The sequence below is a fragment of the Schistocerca americana genome, chromosome 4, assembly GCF_021461395.2.
Source record: "Schistocerca americana isolate TAMUIC-IGC-003095 chromosome 4, iqSchAmer2.1, whole genome shotgun sequence".
Classification (NCBI taxonomy): domain Eukaryota; kingdom Metazoa; phylum Arthropoda; class Insecta; order Orthoptera; family Acrididae; genus Schistocerca; species Schistocerca americana.
In genome coordinates this window covers 258903843-258923211 of record NC_060122.1, presented here as the reverse complement: position 1 = coordinate 258923211, position 19369 = coordinate 258903843, and the positions used below count along the sequence as shown (strand labels likewise).

The following is a 19369-nucleotide window of genomic DNA, read 5'->3' as shown; positions in this document are numbered from 1 at the left end:
TACCATCAGACTTTGATGCTTCCAGGGTACAAGTGTGTTTCAACACACAGTGTACCGGACAGACACTTCTGACGATGGACCTCTGGAGCCGACGACACACGCATATGCCGATGATAACACGACGTCATCGGCTATTACGACTGAAAATGGCACGTGACCATTGGCACTGGACGTTGGTGCAGAAGGAGAGCGATGGATTTGATGAATGCCAACACCTTCTTCATCATGCCGTTGGGAGGGCGCGAATCCGTTGTCTTTCAGCGGAACAGCTCCGTAACACACGTACTGCAGGACGGAAACATGTCGTTGGCTTCATTATAATTTTGGGAGCGTTCACTAATGCATCCATGGGGCCAGTGGTGTTCCTGCAAGGTACCATGACGGCCAAGGAGTGTCGTCCGTTGTAGACTACGTACAACCCTTCATGACGACCATGTTTCCTTATGGCAGTCTCATACTTCGTCAGGATAATGCGCCATGTGGATGGAGTGGTACGAAGAACACAGTGGCGAATTCCGATTGATGTGGTGTGGTCCCTCAACTCGCCAGATCTGAAGCCGATCGAAAACATCTGCAGTGTGATTGACAGTGGCACAGAGCACATCGCCTCCTCCCCATAATTTATGGGAGTAACAATATTATGAAAATGGAAGAGGATGTAGATGAAGATGAAATGGGAGATACGATACTGCGTGAAGAGTTTGACAGAGCACTGAAAGACCTGAGTAGAAACAAGGCCCCCGGAGTACACAACATTCCATTAGAACTACTGACGGCCTTGGGAGAGCCAGTCCTGATAAAACTCTACCTCCTGGTGAGCAAGGTGCATGAAACAGGCGAAATACCCTCAGACTTCCAGAAGAATATAATAATTCCAATCCCAAAGAAAGAAGGTGTTGACAGATGTGAAGATTACCGAATTATCAATTTAATAATTCACAGCAGCGAAATACTAACGCGAATTCTTTACAGACGAATGGAAAAACTAGTAGAAGCCGACCTCGGGAAAGATCACTTTGGATTTCGTAGAAATGTTGGAACACGTGAGCCAATACTGACCCTACGACTTATCTTAGAAGCTAGATTAAGGAAGGGCAAACCTACGTTTCTAGCATTTGTAGACTTAGAGAAAGCTTTGGACAATGTTGACTGGAATACTCTCTTTCAAATTCTGAAGGTGGCAGGGACAAAATACAGGGAGCGACAGGCTATTTATTTATTTATTTTATTTATGCATTTATTTTACCTGGAAAGATTAGGGCCTTCAGGCCCTCTCTTACACCTAACCAGGCATACTCAGATTCAACAAATTTCAGTGTCTACAGAAAATTAGGACATATAACATGTTATACAGTATTAATGTTAAAGAAAAAAATAGAGATTATAAAAGTAGTACAATGATAATTATAACAATCAAAAAATAATTATAACAATCAAGAATAATAATAATAATAATAATAATGACTATGTATATGAAAGTAAACATATTTTTCTTATATGAGTGTCAGTCCTATTGCTAGTTGGGAATTTTCTCGTTATATTCTTGCAGCTTGTGAGTTATTCTCATCAAGCAGAGACATAAGATGATGGAATGGGGTGAAAGAGATATAGAAGAGGTAGATAGGTTAGAGGAAGAGAAATAGAACGGTAAAATTCGAAGCTATGATGGAGAGGAGAAAGAAAAAAGATGAGGGGTAGGGGGGGGCACAACAATGGTGGCTATACCGTCCCTAATATGTAAGTCTTAAGTTCCCTCTTGAATGTTGAGTGGTTTTGGATAAGACGCAGATCACAGGGGAGCGCGTTCCATAGTCGTATGGCTGAGATGGAGAATGACACGGAGAAAGATTTTGTGTTATGTAAAGGTACAGCCAAGATGCTAGACGTATCCGATCTGGTATTGCGGTTGTGGAATGATGATAGGTGTTTAATGTGAGAAGATAAGTATTGGGGGCACCAGTGGCTAAGAAATCGATGAAGTAAGCACATCGTGTGGAGATCGCGTGCCTTATGTGGGCGTATCCAACCTAGCTGGGAGTATGAAGGACTGATATGATCATACAACCGTATGTTGCATACGTATCTAACACAAGCATTCATCACTAGCTCGAGGCATCTCGAATTTTCATTATTTGTGCCATGTTGAACTACATCACAGTAGTAAAGATTAGGCAAGACTAGTGTTTGGACTAATTTTTGTTTAACATGGGTTGGAAATATTTTTCTAAATTTTTGAATTGCATGTAGGGAGGAGAGCGATTTCCGGCAAGCTGTGACTGTTTGTTCTTCCCAGTTTAGGTGTTCATCCAAGATTATTCCAAGGTCTTTTACTGTTTTTTGGTATGGTAGTTGGGTACCACTGAGGAGTATTTGAGGGACTGTTTCGCGAAAGTACCGACTGATTAACTTTGGATGAGATATAAGTATGACCTGGGATTTCTTGGGGTTTAGTTTCAGACCTAGGTTCTGTGCCCATCGAGAAACAGAGCAAAGATCTGCGTTCATACTCGCTACTGCGTCAGCAATGTTCTTGGGGCTTGCACTTATGTACAGTTGGATGTCGTCGGCATATAGATGGTAGTTGCAGGAGTGAATCACTGAAGAAATATCATTAATGTACAGTGAGAAGAGTAATGGACCAAGGACGGAGCCTTGGGGAACTCCAGAGCGCACGTTTTTCCATGATGACTTTTCCGACCCACAAATGACTTGTTGACTTCTGTTTTTGAGGTAGCTGTCGAACCAGTGTATTGCGCTGTTTGAGAAATTCAGCTGCTTCATTTTAATTAGTAATATATCAAAGTCAACTGTATCAAAAGCCTTGCTAAAGTCAAGCAGTGTTAGGATGGTAGCTTCACGTCTGTCCATAGCATGTTTAATGTCATCAGTTACTTTGATTAATGCAGTTGCTGTACTATGGTGCTTTCGAAAACCTGACTGATATTTGTCGTGGATGTTATGAGTTTTGAGGTAATCCGTCAGCTGTTCATGGACGATGTGTTCTAGGGCTTTAGATATTGCAGGAAGTATGCTGATCGGCCTGTAGTCACCTGGCGACTTAGGGTTGTCAGTCTTGGGTATAGGTTGAATTAAGCTTTGCTTCCACTCAGTAGGATATGTACTACTGACAAGAGACAGGTTGAAGATGTCTGTGATAACTGGAGTAATAGTGTTTACGACGTTCTTAATCATGCCAATGCTCACTCCATCATTTCCTACTGCCTCGGAAGAGATTCTCATAATTGCCTTGCGTACTGTGCCGGTAGTGACATGTTTTAGGAAAAACTTGTCTCTCGAGAGATTGATATCTTGGGGCTGGTAATTTGTCGCTGCGTGGCAGTTTACGGCTGTTGAGAAGAAATCGTTAAATTCTTCTGCAGACGCTTGATAAACAGCGTCAGATCTTCGCTTCCCTATACCGAAACTGCGCAGCTTTTTCCACAGTGCAGCAGGTTTTGATATGCCGCATACGACAGAGCGGGCATGTCTGATTTTGGCATTCCTCACGCTTTGCTTGGTTCTATTTCGGAGTTTCCTATAAGCTTCGTACGCCTCGGGAGTTGGGTTACGCTTGAAGGCCCTATGTGCAGCATCACGTTCATTCATTAACTGGCGTAATGCAGTGGTGAGCCACGGAGCGGGAGCTCTCTTTACCTTGACAGTGCGTTGAGGAGCATGTTTATCATACAGTGCAATAATTTTGCGACATAATTCCCGAATTTTTCCGTCTAAAGTCGGTACATTGCTTATATCATGCCAAGGGATGTCTGAGCAATCCTTTTGAAGAGCGTCATGGTTAACATTTTTTAGGTTTCTGTAGGTTACCAGGTGAGATTTTTCTTTGGTAGTATGTACTGAGTAATTTAAGAAAATCACGTCATGAGCAGAGAGTCCTGGAGCGGATGTCTGATTGGCGCGAATTATTTTATCTGGTCGCTTTGTTGCTATTATATCTATGAGTGTATGGCTGTGTGGCGTGTGATGAGTTGGGTCCAGCGGTGCTAAACTCATATCATTGGAGTGGAACAGTCTCCTAAGTTTTTCTGCAGACGGAGATTTTAACTGTAAGTCGATGTTTGTGTCGCCCATAATGATTATGTGTTCATACAGTGTCACGAGCGAGGACAGGGCAGACTGAAAGGAGGACATAGCACCGACGTTTGGAGGTTTATAGATTACTCCAATTAGCAGTTTCTGATTTGATGTATTTATTTCGAAAAACAAGAACTCTGCTTCTCCTTCGCCCTTTGCATCCGATGTGCATAGTATAGTAGGTCTCAGATCAGAGCGAATATAGGCACCCACACCACCCCCGCGTCGTGTTTCACGATCTGCCCTTAGGAGAGAGTAACCAGTGATTCGGATAGCGTCGGAAGAAATGTTTGGTTTCAACCAAGTTTCAGAGACGAGAATAATATGGAACAGCGATTGGCAGAACAGGTCACAGAACTCGTCGAAGTGAGCCGTTAGCGACTGAGCGTTCGCGTGGGCCACAAAGAGCCCGCCGCCGGAACCGGCCCGTCCCATTGTGGCCGCCTGTAGGACCGAGCGCGCTCCGTCTACCTGCTGGCCGGAAGAGGGACAAAAGCTGGATTTCGCGGGGGAAGACATATTTACAGGTGTGTCCAAGGTCGTGACTGACTCAAGCGTCTGTGGGCTAAAGGTGAAAGACAGGCTGGTGGTATCCGAGAAGGGAGCGAAAAGAAAGATTTGTACAGAAACCAGACGGCAGCTATAAGACTCGAGGCGTACGAAAGGAAACCAGTGATTGGAAAGGGAGTGAGACAGAGTTGTAGCCTGTCCCCGATGTTATTCAATCTGTATATTGAGCAAGCAGTGAAGGAAACAAAAGAAAAATTCGGAGTAGGTATTACAATCCATGGAGAAGAAATAAAAACTTTGAGGTTCGCCGATGACATTGTAATTTTGTCAGAGACAGCAATGGACTTGGAAGAGCAGTTGAACGGAATGGACAGTGTCTTGAAAGGAGGATATAAGATGAACATCAACAAAAGCAAAACGAGGATAATGGAATGTAGTCGAATAAAGTCGGGTGATGCTGAGGGAATTAGATTAGGAAATGAGACACTTAAAGTAGTAAAGGAGTTTTGCTATTTGGGGAGCAAAATAACTGATTATGGTCGAAGTAGAGAGGATATAAAATGTAGACCGACAATGGCAAGGAAAGCGTTTCTGAAGAAGAGAAATTTGTTAACATCGAGTATAGATTTAAGCGTCAGGAAGTCGGTTTTGAAAGTATTTGTATGGAGTGTAGCCGTGTATGGAAGTGAAACATGGACGATAAATAGTTTGGACAAGAAGAGAATAGAAGCTTTTGAAATGTGGTGCTACAGAAGAATGCAGAAGATTAGATGGGTAGATCACATAACTAATGAGGAAGTATTGAATAGGATTGGGGAGAAGAGAAGTTTGTGGCACAACTTGACTAGAAGAAGGGATCGGTTGGTAGGACATGTTCTGAGGCATCAAGGGATCACCAGTTTAGTATTGGAGGGCAGCGTGGAGAGTAAAAATCGTAGAGGGAGACCAAGAGATGAATACACTAAGCAGATTCAGAAGGATGTAGATGGCGGTAGGTACTGGGAGATGAAGAAGCTTGCATGGGATTGAGTAGTATGGTGAGCTGCATCAAACCAGTCTTAGGACTGAAGACCACAACATATATATATATATATATATATATATATATATATATATATATATATATATATACTGTCATATAGCTTGTAATGTAATACTTTTAACAAGGTATGGAAAGAAAGAAAGAAAGAAATAATTTCATAATTGCCATACGTTTCTCTATAAGTACAGCATCATGAGCTTCAATACACTATCCTGAATTATTCCAACTTCTCTTTCCACCACTACTAGAACTGCCCTTCCTTTGAAAAACTAACTACTTTTCCACAAATTTACTCAGTGCCTGCCTCTTATCATCTTCATACAGCCGAATCCCACCATTAGACTCACATACACCTCAACTGTCACTTCCTTGCTCAACACTTTTTTTATACGCATTATACGCAGATGAAATTTTGGCTAGCGAACTGCAGCTTCCAGAAATACACAGGATATGTGTATGTACATCGAAAATAATATTAAAACTCAAGTAACATTACTAATTCACATAATTTCCCAACACATTTTCACATCTGGGCACACCCAAAAACATACGTTTTTAATAATTAGTGCATTATGCTGCCATCTACTGCCAGGTACTCCATATCAACGACCTCAGTAGTCATTAGACATCGTGAGAGAGCAGAATGGGGCGCTCCGCGGAACTCATGGACTTCGAACGTGGTCAGGTGACTGGATGTCACTTCTGTGATACGTCTGTACGCGAAACATTCCTAGGTCCATTGCTTCCGATGTGATAGTGAAGTAGAAACGTGAAGAGACATGTACAAACGTAGAGGCCGATCTCGTCTGTTGACTAACAGAGACCGTCGACAGATGAAGTGGGTCGTAATGTGTAATAGGCAGACATCCATCCAGATCATCACACAGGAGTTTGTTTCAGGATCCACACCAAGTACTATGACAGTCAGGCTGGAGGTGAGAACACTTGGATTTCATGGTCGAGCGGCTGCTCATAAGCCACACATCACGCCGGTAAATGCCAAACGATGCCTCGCTTGATATAAGGAGCGTAAATATTGGACGACTGAATAGCGGAAAAACGTTATGTGGAGTGACAAATAACAGTACACAATGTGGTGATCCGATGGCAGCGTTTGGGTATGGCGAGTCCCGGTGAACGTCATCGGCCAACGTTTCAAGTGCCAACAGTAAAATCTGGAAGAGGTGGTGTTATGGTGTGGTCGTGGTTTTGATGGAGGGGGTTTGCACCCCTTGTTGTTTTGCGTGGCTCTATCACAGCACAGGCCTACATTGATGTTTTAAGCACCTTCTTGCTTCCCACTGATGAAGAGCATTTCGGGGATGGCGACTGAATCTTTCAACATGATCGAGCACCTGTTCATAATGCACGGCGTGCTGTGGAGTGGTTACAAGACCATAAAAGCCCAGTAATGGACTGGCCAGCGCAGAGTCCTGACCTGAATCCTGTAGAACAGCTCTGGGGTGTTTTGAAACAACGACTTCGTGCAGGGCCTCACCGACTGACATCGATACCTCTCCGCAGTGCAGCACTACGTGAAGAATGGGCTGCCATTCCCCAAGAAACCTTCCGACACCTGATAGCATGTACACTTGCGTGAGTGGAAGCTGTTATGAAGGCCAACACCATACCGAATTCCAGCATTACAGATGGAGCGCGCCACGATGTTATAAGTCATTTTCAGCCAGGTGTCCGGATACGTTTGATCACATACTGTGTAAAACTGCAACAGAATTGAAAGAAAATCAAAAGGAAGGAGAAAAAAGGTGAGATTGCAAAGTTCTTCGATACATTCCAGCGGAATGTAAAAATTGTTGGGTAGGCTGTTGTTTAAACACTGAAGAGGCTTATATATGCCTGTCATAGCTCTGGCAATCTATTCCTTCACCATAATCCATAACTTGTAAACACGGATCCAATTCTCCCTCTCCTATATCATGGATAGCACCTGCATCAAACGTTCTATTACTTTCTCCAGGCTCTTGAACACTATGCATTACGTCTCAATTTTCACATTGGATTTCCCCAAATGGATCCCTTACTGCCTAATCACATTTTTGCTTTTCCTCTCGTGTAACGCACAGTTCTGTACATCCTATGCTAGCCCGAACTTCTCTCTTCCCCCCTAATTTCTTATCGTGGCACTCTGCCAAGCGTCTAGTGACACTTTCTACCAACCCCACACCTACACCCACACACACCATATTTTCTCTCGATGAAACTTTTACCCATCCCCTCTCTTGGACAATGAATTCCTCCTCGATATTTATTCATTCAGTCCCCATTTACCCCACTGAAAGTCAGGGCTCCCCTTCTTTACCGCTTCACCTGACCTCACTTCTCGGCCTCCTATTCTTTTTCCCATCATCCATGCTAAACATTACCTCTATAGGAGCACCCCACCAAGGGTATCGATACAGTAGTTTAGTGGGGGATGGAGTGGGGTTTAGACTGAAGTATGGAGTATTTTTAATCAAAAATCACTCTCTTGATAGAGAAAAACTGTCTATACTACACTTTTTCGTTTCCTTAGTGCTGGGTGGGTGCAGCAGCCTACCTTACCACAGGATAATGCAACCCTTGTACCCAACAGATTCCCTTACATATACCGATGCTCTTTAACCCTGAAGAACTACTGATGCTCCCCTCCCTGAAAACAATTTTTCCCCACTATAGATCCTACAGACTTCAGTGAGCGCGAAGCGCTCTTTTTTGAGAATGACAACAGCATTTTACACTTTTTTCAGTGTCTTTTTATCGTCTTTTGGTTATCTATATTTACTCAAAAACTAAGAAAACCAACAGTTTAATTGTACGTAATTACTACTGAAAACGCGTCTTTCTATCGTTTATAAATCATTTTCCAACTTTTCTTTACATTAGTAGTGTTTGAAAATAATTTAATGCTTTGGTTGTCAACCTCAGGCTATAAAATGAGCAGGAAATGATAAGAATAAAACAGGAAAACACTGGCTATCCCGATCGTATATATTTTGAAATGTGAACAAATTACAAACGTGAATGACAAGAGTTACTGTAATTATTCCCGCCTTTCTCGTTCTTGTGCATACCATAAGTAAACAACTGTTGTAGACATTCCTTTATTTTCATCGACGCAAATATTAGTCAAGAGATTTAGTTTTCTCAGTATCATCTTACAACCACTCTGAGGCAGTTTTGGCAAAGTGAATTAATAAAGGTGAACACCAAAGGAATTTCGGCAAAATTATATCATAATGGTTAAGCTGTGTGTTGGACAAAAACAAAACGAATACCAGTAATTGTCTGGGATCAACGGATACCTTTGAAATTCTTTCATTAAAATCTATGCTCTCATTACATGAAAAACAAAAAAAATCATACGAAACCCATAATAAAAAAAGATCTCTAATGAGGTTCATATTTTAATTTATGTCATGAGATTAGTACATTCAGGATCGAAAAGTGGAGACATTATAGATGGTATTTATATCAATGCTGATAATTATTTTATGAGCATTAGGAAGTTGTCTAAGGCACGTTTCCGTGCCTGAGTTTCGTCCTCTGTTGAGGGATACATCCGCAGAGGCTATGTAGGCGAAGTCAGTTAATTCTAAAATTGTAAAATTTAGAGCGTTCACTGTATCATAATCGAAGGCTTTCTGAACTCACACCCCTCAACCTGCAATTATCACAGAGGATACAGTGTTTGGAGCAGCTATTCTAGGATGTAATGCCAGAAGTAAAGGTAATTGCTTGGCAACTCTGACATGATGGGTGTAGAAATGTTTAGTAGGTGCCATGATGGCCATGGTGGTACTGTCGAGAGAGGCCACAGAGCAATGTGGTGAAATTAAAAGCAAGAATGGTAGCATTAAGCGTGCAATAGGAATTCCACTGGCAAAAGCTGAGAGCCCACAGGTGTAATGAATATACTGAAATTCTCTGTGCCGGGAAATACTTGTCCGGTGACGCGAAAGAAAATGAAACTGAAGAGGATATGGAATACATAAGGCTTCCATTATTGGAGTCAGAGTTTAAAAGGGCTTAGGAGGAGTTGTGATCAAATAAGGCAGAAGGGGTAGACAGTATTCCATACCTCAATTTATAAAACTAATGCTTGGAGTAGCAACAAAACGACTGCTCCGTTTGGTGTTTAGAATATATGAGTCTGGCGACGTAGACCAGACTTTCTGAAAGAAGTAAGCCACGCAACTCCGCAGACAGCAAGGAAGATAAGTGCGAGCCCTACCGCTCCCCAACTTACCAGCTCATGCAGCCAAGCTGCTGATAACCACAACACCCAGAAGAATAGAAGAAAATGGAGATCTGTTTTATGACTATCAGTTTGGCTTTAGGAAAGATAAAGACACCAGAGAGGCAATTATGACATTGCGCTTGATTTTGGAAGCAGACTAAAGAAAAATCAAGGAACGTTCATTGGTTATTTCGACCTAGAAAAATCGTTCGACTATGTAAAATGGTGCAAAATGTGTGAAATTCTGCGAAAAATAGGATAAGCTATAGTGAAAGAGGGGTCTTATACACCAACAAGGACGAAGAGAGAGCAACACTAGTGGAAGACCATGAACGAAGTACTCGGATTAAAAAGGGCGTAAGACAGGGATGCAGTTTTTCACCCCTACTGTTCAATCCTTACATTGAAGAAGCAGTCGCTGAAATTAAAAAAAAAAAAATGGTTCAAATGGCTCTGAGCACTATGGGACTTAACATCTATGGTCATCAGTCCCCTACGACTTAGAACTACTTAAACCTAACTAACCTAAGGACATCACACAACACCCAGTCATCACGAGGCAGAGAAAATCCCTGACCCCGCCGGGAATCGAACCCCGGAACCCGGGCGCGGGAAGCGAGAACGCTACCGCACGACAACGAGCTTCGTACGCTGCTGAAATAAAAGTTCAAGAGTGAGATTAAAGTAAGGGTGAAAGGATATCAATGACACACTTCGCTGATGACATTGTTATCCTCAGTCAAAGTGAAGAAGAATTAAAAGATCTATCGAATGGAATGAATAGTCGAATAAGTATAGAATATCGCTTGAGAGCAAACTGGAAAACGATAGGAGCAATAGTAGCAGAAATGAGAATAGCGAGAAACTTAACATCACAATTGACGATCACGAAGTAGGCGATGTTAAGGAATTCTGATACATCGAAAACAACATAAGCTGTGACGGGCAAAGCAAAGTGAACATAGAAAGAAGATTAGCGAAGTCAAAGAAGGCATTCATATACCACACAGGACTTAATTTGAGGAGGAAATTGCTAAGAATGTACCTTTGGAGCACAGCATTGCATGGTAGTGAATCATGGAAAGTGGGGAAAGTGGATCAGAGTATCGAAGCGTTTGAGCTGTGGTGTAACAGACGAATGTTATAAATTAAGTAGACTGATAAGCGAAGAAATGAACAGGTTCTTCACAGAATCGACGAAGAAAGGAACATACGGAAATCACTGAGAAGAAGAAGGGACAGGGTGGCAAGATATGTATTAAGTCATCAGGATATAACTTCCATCGTACTGGAGGGAGCTCTAGAGGGCAAAAACTGCAGGGGGACACAGAGATTGTAATATACCCAGCAAATAATTGAGGATATGGACTGCAAGTGCTACCTTGAGGAAAAGAGTTAGCGCAAGGGGAGGAATTCGTGGCGAGCCGCATCGAACCGGTCAGAAGGCTGATGACTCAAAAAGAAAGTGAAATAAACAAGTTACTTTTGTTAAATTATTTCCGTAGTGTCACAACAGTTCTATTTACAGTGTAGCCAAAACTAACAGTACCTTGCCTTACTTTTCTGTCTATGGAGTCCTGTGCCTGTCTATAGTGACATTTTTTATATCAACTCTAGTAAAGTTGGCGTTCTAGCTGATCCTGCGTGTAAGGTTATTTTACAGTCATAAAGCCGTGGTCTTTATATTTCAGATACTGACGTTATTTTGTAATTTAAACCTTTCAATGTTGATTCTCATTTCCGAAATTGTTTTAATGTGGTAGTGTTCATTATTTTTAACTGGAATACGTGACAGTCTCAGGGTTCCATGTTTGAATTTGTTTAAATATTCAGCTTTCAATTTGCAACAAATAAGGTCGACCGGCACAATTCAATATACTATGATGTCTAGAAATGGAATATGCTGTACAGGATGGCAGCCAGTCAAGGAATATTTTAGGGAATTAGTTTAAAAAATTTATTTCAAAGGCCCAGTGGAATCTTTCTCCCATAGTAATTCACGCCGTGTATACGAGACACAAATCGCTTGTCTTTCAAAACCGAGGCAGTTCTGTCCAGTTAAAGTTGCTGACAAGAGACGCCCTGAGCCCTCTGCTGAAACTGCTAGAGAATTCACGCCAACTCACGCTAAAAAGCCAATAGAGTGCGCGGGATACCGATCACGTGAGTGGACGCCGGAGCGTTCTGCGGAGGAGAAAACACTTGCTTCTCTCTCTTGCAATCCAGACCTCGAGCAGAACAGACGTCTTTTTGGAAGCCAGAGCCTCTGGCTCTGCTTTTCACGACCGGCCACCAACGTAAGTCAACATGAAGCGCTTCCCCTTCCGTTGCCCATTTTAATTAATTGTTCGACCTCCTAGACTGGCCTAAACCTGCTAACTTCCGACCCTAGGCACGTCCTTTTGTACTCCGTATATTGAAATATATACTTTTCATTGTACTTAATTTCCTGTTTTGGCATTTAACGGCAGCCCTGGATGCCCACTATCAAATCCTCACCGCTCGACCTCCTGCACACTGCCGCCACGAGGCATACTTCTTCCCCCTTCCCTGCTATTTTATACATTAACATCGTTTGGAGACGCCCATCGTAAACTTCCCCTAACTGTACAATTGTACTTTGTATGAGATGGAGATCGCTTTTAGGTCTCCAGCAGCACTTTTTACCGCTGTATCTCTAAGACAGGACACGTCTTATTCTACTTAGTGTGATTCCTTTTTCATCACTTGGCGTTGGTTTTGTTTATAGGCACGTCGCGGGACTGGCTACATCTTCTGGGACGACGTGTCGGCATGGTGCAACGACGTGTTTCCACCTCTTCTGCTACAGATTGTCGACTCCATGGAGTTTCCACTCTAAATTCCTGTCATAGTCACTTACAGATTTGTGAATTAAATGTTGGCTATCGAAAAGGAAAAGCTTTCAATATTGTACAATATGTATTTTGAATAAAGAGGTAGAACTCATCAAAAATACGGTTTTGGAATTTTATTGTACCTACTTCAATATTGTTTAGAACCTAGATGAAGTTGAGGAATCAATACGTAAGTGTTTATTGTTGTGTGAGAACACGATTTGTCACTACAAAGCGTCGTCCTGCAGATATATATTTTATAATGAAGAGATTCAATTACTCTTCATAGATTCTAAGTAGCTTTGTACGAGTCATCACTGAGACTTGTACCAGCAATAGCAATATGGAGGGTGTCGTACAGTTTTTCCTAAGTGGTGTTGGATCACCAAATAGAGAAAACATCTTAAATATTAGTAGACGGAGAACCACATCACCGCGTCGTCCCACACGGTATTCCTTGAATATCAACAAATGAATATGCCTTTCGGGAAGTCTTTTTCCTAGATAAGCTACTGGAGTACTCATGGAGGAGTAGTGATATTTGTTCTTCCAACACGCCATTTGTGAATGTAAAGCGGAAGAAGTACATATTATCGTACAGAAATCTCGAGTCAGATCAAATGGCTCTGAGCACTATGGGACTCAACTGCTGTGGTCATTAGTCCCCTAGAACTTAGAACTAGTTAAACCTAACTAACCTAAGGACATCACAAACATCCATGCCCGAGGCAGGATTCGAACCTGCGACCGTAGCGGTCTTGCGGTTCCAGACTGCAGCGCCTTTAACCGCACGGCCACTTCGGCCGGCTCGAGTCAGATCGAACCACGTGATTCACCGTTTCAATATATGTTTCCAGAAGGATGCAGGTCACAGAAAGATGCAAATTATGATCCAAAACATGAGCATCCCTGTCCATCGGAGAGAATGATCGCCACCTGGCGGGGCTACAGCCACGTGACGCAAGCAGAGCAGAGACAATGCGAAATTATTTTATCTACAATGCCGGCCGCAAGTACGTAAATCCACTGACTTTCACGAAGTGCGCAGCGCATGGAAATGAGAATTTCTGAAGCGATGATGATGGTCGGTTTTCGCGTGCTAGTGTCGTGATCATCAACAGAAACTGTTTCAATGACGGCGAAACCAAGAGCAAGCGACAAGGTGTTCGTGCCTCATCGTAGTGTGTGGATGTTGAAGTCTTTGCCTTTCGGTAAAGCATAATAGTCTAAGGACCCGACAGGGTAGCCGAGAGTGCTAATACGCTGCTTCCTGGACTCGGGTAGGCGCGTCGGCTGCCTATCTAATCCGCCCGGCGGATTAACGACGAGGGCCGGTATGTCGGCCAGGTTGGATGTGGTTTTTAGGCAGTTTTCCACATCCCGCTAGGTGAATACCGGGCTGGTGCCCAAGTTCCGCCTCCGTTACACGACTCACAGACATTTGAAACACGTTCGCACTATTTCATGACTTACACTCGTTGCAGACAGCTGGGGTACACTACTTCCGTCCCGGGGGTTCGGGGTGGTGGCAGGAAGGGCATCTGGCCACCCTCTGCACTTAACACTGCCAAATCCGTCATAACAGAGCCGAACCCGCGTTGGAGCGGGACAAAGGCCCGAGAGAGAAAGCAGAATAGTCAAAAGCTTAGGAGGAAAAGAAAGAAAATCAGCAGCAGACTGGATACGCCGGCAGAGTACAATGCTGGTGGGGGTACAAGTGTCTGCGAGAACGCCATTCGGTGCATAGTGTTGAACGGTACGTACTCCCATTTTGACACACTGTTACGATTTCAGTGGGCGCAGAAATATCGAGATTGGACCGTAGATCAATGGAAACAGCTCACTTCGTCGGATATAACAAGTTTCTTCTCACACGAGGTCGGTAATGGTGCCTGGAAACGCCATTATCCAGGCGCACGGCTGCTCGAAGTACGCACCGCACTCGGACGCAAGGCAATTGCAGCAGTATTACACTGAGGTGATGAAAGTCATGGGATAGCGATACGCATATGTACAGATGGCGGTAATAAAAAGTACAAAAGGTACAAAAGGTCAGTGCATTGGAGGAGCTGTCATTTGTACTCAGGTGATTCATGTGGAAAGGTTGCCGACGTGATTATAGCCGTACGAATTAACAGTCTTTGAACGTGGGATGGCAGTTGGAACTAGACGAATGAGACATTCCATTTCGGAAATTGTTAGAGAATTCCTCATTTCGAGATCTATAGTGTGAAGAGTGTGCCGAGAATACCAAATGCAGCCTCAGTGGCCGACGGCCCTCACTTAACGACCGAGAGCAGCACCGTTTGCGTAGATTTGTCAGTGATAACAGAGAAGCAACACTGCTTGAAACAACAACATTAACGTACGATGAACATTTCCTTTAGGACAACACGTTAACTTGGCGTTAATGGGCTATGTCGATAGACGACGGACGTGTGTGCTGTTTTAACAGCGCGACATCACCTTTAGTGCCTCTCCTGGGCTGGTGGCAATATCAGTTGGATCCTAGACATCCGGAAAATCGTGATCTGTACAGACGAGTCCCTGTTTCAGAACTTATGGTGGGATTCGATTGTGGCGCAGACCCCATGAAGCAATGGATCCAAGCTGATGTTGTCTTCGTAATGGTGTGGGCTGTGTTACGTGGAGTCGATTGGTCCCTCTGGTCCAATTGAACCAATCACTAACTGAAAGTGGAGACCATTTATAGTCACTCAAGGATGGAATTTTTATGGATGACTACCAGTCATGTCACGAGGACTCATTTGTTTGTGATTGGTTTGAAGAACTTTATGATCAATTTGAGCCAGCGATTTGGCCACCCAGATCGCCAGACATGAACCCCATCGAGCATTTATGGACAGAATCGGCATGCCACTTCGTGCACAAAATCCTGCACCGGCATCATTTTCACACTTATGGCCTGCTGTAGAAGCATAATGGTTCAGCAAGGACTCCTTGAGTCCATGTCACATAGAGCTCCTGCTCTAAACTTGGCAAAGGAATTCGAACACGATATTAAAGATATCGCATGACTTTCATTAGTTCAATGTATGCATTATGCGAAAAATCACCTGGACTTTCATGAGACTTGTGGTAGTAATCAAAGGCACCATGATAACTTTGCACTCTGTGAACATAGCTGCGGAGCACCCGCATCCGTTCATGACTGATTCCTTCCTCATCAGCAACACACTTCCCGACAAGGTTACTGACCGTTTCCCTACGCCGTAATAGTGCTACAGTGGTTTGTGAAGCGTGGTGGTGAGCTCACGTTGATGTTCTGGCCACCTAATTCGCCTGATCTTCGCTGGATGGAACACATCCATGACGTTATTGGGCCTCAGATCAGGCTCTATTGACAAATGACATGCAACTTACGGGAGTTGCGTCGCTTGTGCATGGGCTATTCTTGCCAGATATTTCTGGGAACCTATCAAAAATTTGTTGAATCTATACCACTCAGAATAGCTCCGGTATTGCCTTTTGAGGGGGGCCAACACGCTGCGTGTAGGTCATCACAATGTTTTGGCATAAGAGTCTATAAAAACACGTCATATTGCGTATTTGGCTGGGATGTCACATTGGGTATTCAGTTACCTGTCGGATGGGTCTTCTATCTCTGTGCACACGGGACCCTTTATTTGCAGATAAGTGAGAGCTGTGCCATTTATGTATTCTTAGAGCGTAGGTGAGTGTAACAAAGTGCAAAAAGCCATAAAATTAAGGAGATAGGATCTGGATGAGTTCAAAGAACCAGATATTAGAGTTAGTTTCAGGGGGACCATCAGGCAAAGATTGACAACAGGGGAAAGAAATACAGTAGAAGGCGAATGGATAGCTTGATAGATGAAATGGTTAAGATAGCAGAGGATCAAATACGTAGGGCTAGTAAAAATCCTTGGCTAATACAGGAGAAGTTGAATTTAATTGATAAAAGAAGAAAGCATAAAAATGGAGCAAATGAAGCAGGCGAAAAGGAATAAAAACGTCTAAAAATGAGATTGAGAGGAAGAGCAAAATGGTCTAGCAGGAATGACTAGACGACAAATCTAAGGATTTAGAACTATATTTCTATAGGGTAAAGATAGATACCGTCTACAGAAGAATTAAAGAGATCTTTGGAGAAAAGAGAAGCAGGTCTATGAATATCAAGGATCTCTATTGGGAGACCAATGCTAAGCAAAGAAAGAAAAGTTGAAAGGTAGAAAAAGTATGTAGGCTCTATACAAGGCAGATGAACATGAAGGCATTATTATAGGAATGGAAGAGGACGTTGATGAGTTGAGAGATAAGATACTGCGAGAAGAATTTAACAGAGCACTGCAAGATCCAAGTCGAAACAAAGCCCCGGGAGTAGACGAAATTCCGTCAGAACTACTGACAGCCTTGGGAGAACCAGCTTATGGTGTAGTGCCTAACGCTGATGCCTCAGTTTCGATTCCCGGCCAGGTCGGGGATTTTTCCGCCCAGGGACTGGGTGTTTATGTTGTCCTCATTGTTCCATCATCGTTCGGGAAAGTAGAGAGACTGGTCAGTAAAAAATTAAGTCTTTGTATGGCTGCTGATAACCGCACAAGTAGCCGCCCCATGAACCGAATATCATCGTCATCAAAACTGTTCCGTCTGGTGTGCAATATGTGTGAGTCAAATAGCCTCAGATATCAAGAATAACGTAATCAATTCCAGGGAAAGCACGTGCTGACAGATGGGAATACTACCGTATAATCGCTGTAGTAACTCATAGCTGCAAAATACTAACGGTGTTTATAAAGAAGAATGGAAAAAATGGTAGAAGCCGACCTCGAAGGAGATCAATTTGGATTCCGGAGAAGTATAGGAACACGCAAGGTAATACTGAGCCTACGACGTACTTTATAAGGAAGGTAAGCACCCGTTTATAGCATATGTAGACTTGGGAATGTTTTTGACAGTGTTGACTGGAATAACCTCTTTGAAATTCTGAAGGTGTCAGCATTAAAGCAAGCGAAAGGTTATTTACAACTTGTACAGAGAGCAGACATGAGTAATAAGAGTCAAGGGTCATGAAGGAAGCAGTACTTGAGAAGGGAGTGAGACAGGTTTGTAGTATATCGTCTATGTTATTTTATCGGTACCCTTCAGGAAGAAGAGAGAAAAACTTTGAGGTTTGTTTATAAAATTGTAATTCTGTCAGAGACAACAAAGGGCTTGGAAGAGCAGCTAAAGACATGGATAGTGTCTTGAAACACCAACAAAAGCGAAACAAGGGTAATGGAATGTAGTCGAATTAAATCACGTGATGCTGAGGGAATTAGGTCAGTAAAGGAGACGCTTAAACTAGTAGATTGGTTTTGTTATTTGAACAGTATATTAACTGATGATATTAAACGTTGAACGCATGAGACATAAAGGGATCAACAATTCAATATTGGACGGAAGTGTGGTTGGGTGGGTGGGGTGGTGATGGGGGGGGGGGGGAGGGAGGGAGAGAGGGAGGAATTGACGGTAGACATTGTAGAGGGAGACTAGGAGATGAATACCGTAAGAAAATTCAGAAGGATGTAAGTTGCAAGCATGATAGTGTAGCACGGAGAGCAGTAGCAAACCAGTCTTCATACTGACGACCACAGCAACAACAACCAGAACACCAACAACAGGTGAGGGTATTGGCTCTTTGTACAGTTTCGTTTTATGTTTCTATTGTATGATGATAATGAGTGAAGGGAGAGGCTTAAAACGCTTTAGTATAGAGCGTAATTCATCCGAATAGCACTAAGAGGCCCGCCGTGTTTGACCTTCCGTTCGATTTGAGAGGCAGTCTGGTTTTGGTGTCAGTGCCAGCCGCTTCGCAGTTTCTGCAGTGATGAACAAAATGACTGAGTCACTTTCACCTTCTTTCATGGTGCCTATCATGTGAATATGTATGTTATTTCAGAAGTGCACTATGTATACCTGCACAGATAACTTGCTGTCAATCCGTGTTCATACTTGCCACGTTATTCTTCCGCGTAATGAAACGGAAGCTCGTACGTTGCTCACTTTTTTGTTAAATGGAAGCTAATTGTTGGACCGAATATTATCTTTTCAATTTTTTGTGTTGTAGGTTGACGATTATCACTGTCTCCGACGTTGTAGAAGAGTTATTCCCTTCCAAGAAGTTGAATATTGAGAGCAAACAATTCAGCATACAATTCAGTTTACTCTTTGCGAGAATCATGTTTGCATTCGTTACTTTGATGACCCACGTGGAGTTTGTAGAATAGTTGCATTCTTTTGAGAACAATATACATATAGTTTCATAATATTTTCACTGAATTGTTTCGGCCAAACCAAGTGATTTCATTTACTGTCTTTACCCGAAGCAGCTACATGCTACCTCGCCGCCATGTTGTGAACGGTTGTTGCCACCGGCTTCGTCTCGTAGATGCTAAGGGTGGCATGAAAAGTTTGCTAAATTTAACACATTCTACAGTTGCAAAATATTAGAAATGTATATATTCTGCTTCATTATACGGATTACGGTTTAGAATGAGGAAAGGTAGGTCGCTGGGCGCTATTTTAGCTGATTTCTGAATGTATCAGCTTGAACACGAGGCAGAACCAGCTAAAGCTAATGGAAAATAAATAATAAGAAATCAACAATGGACA

At 42.8% G+C, this 19369-nt stretch overlaps 1 protein-coding gene across 1 annotated transcript in view; it reads left to right on the top strand.

Moving 5' to 3' along the window:
• LOC124612301 overlaps positions 1-12754 on the top strand; it is a 114507-nt gene extending 101753 nt beyond the window's left edge. Inside the window, exon 5 of the mRNA XM_047140414.1 lies at positions 12631-12754. Coding sequence (XP_046996370.1) covers positions 12631-12741 — 111 coding nt within the window. The 3' untranslated portion in view covers positions 12742-12754. The remainder of the gene's footprint in view (positions 1-12630) is intronic.
• The last annotated feature ends 6615 nt before the right edge of the window (positions 12755-19369 follow it).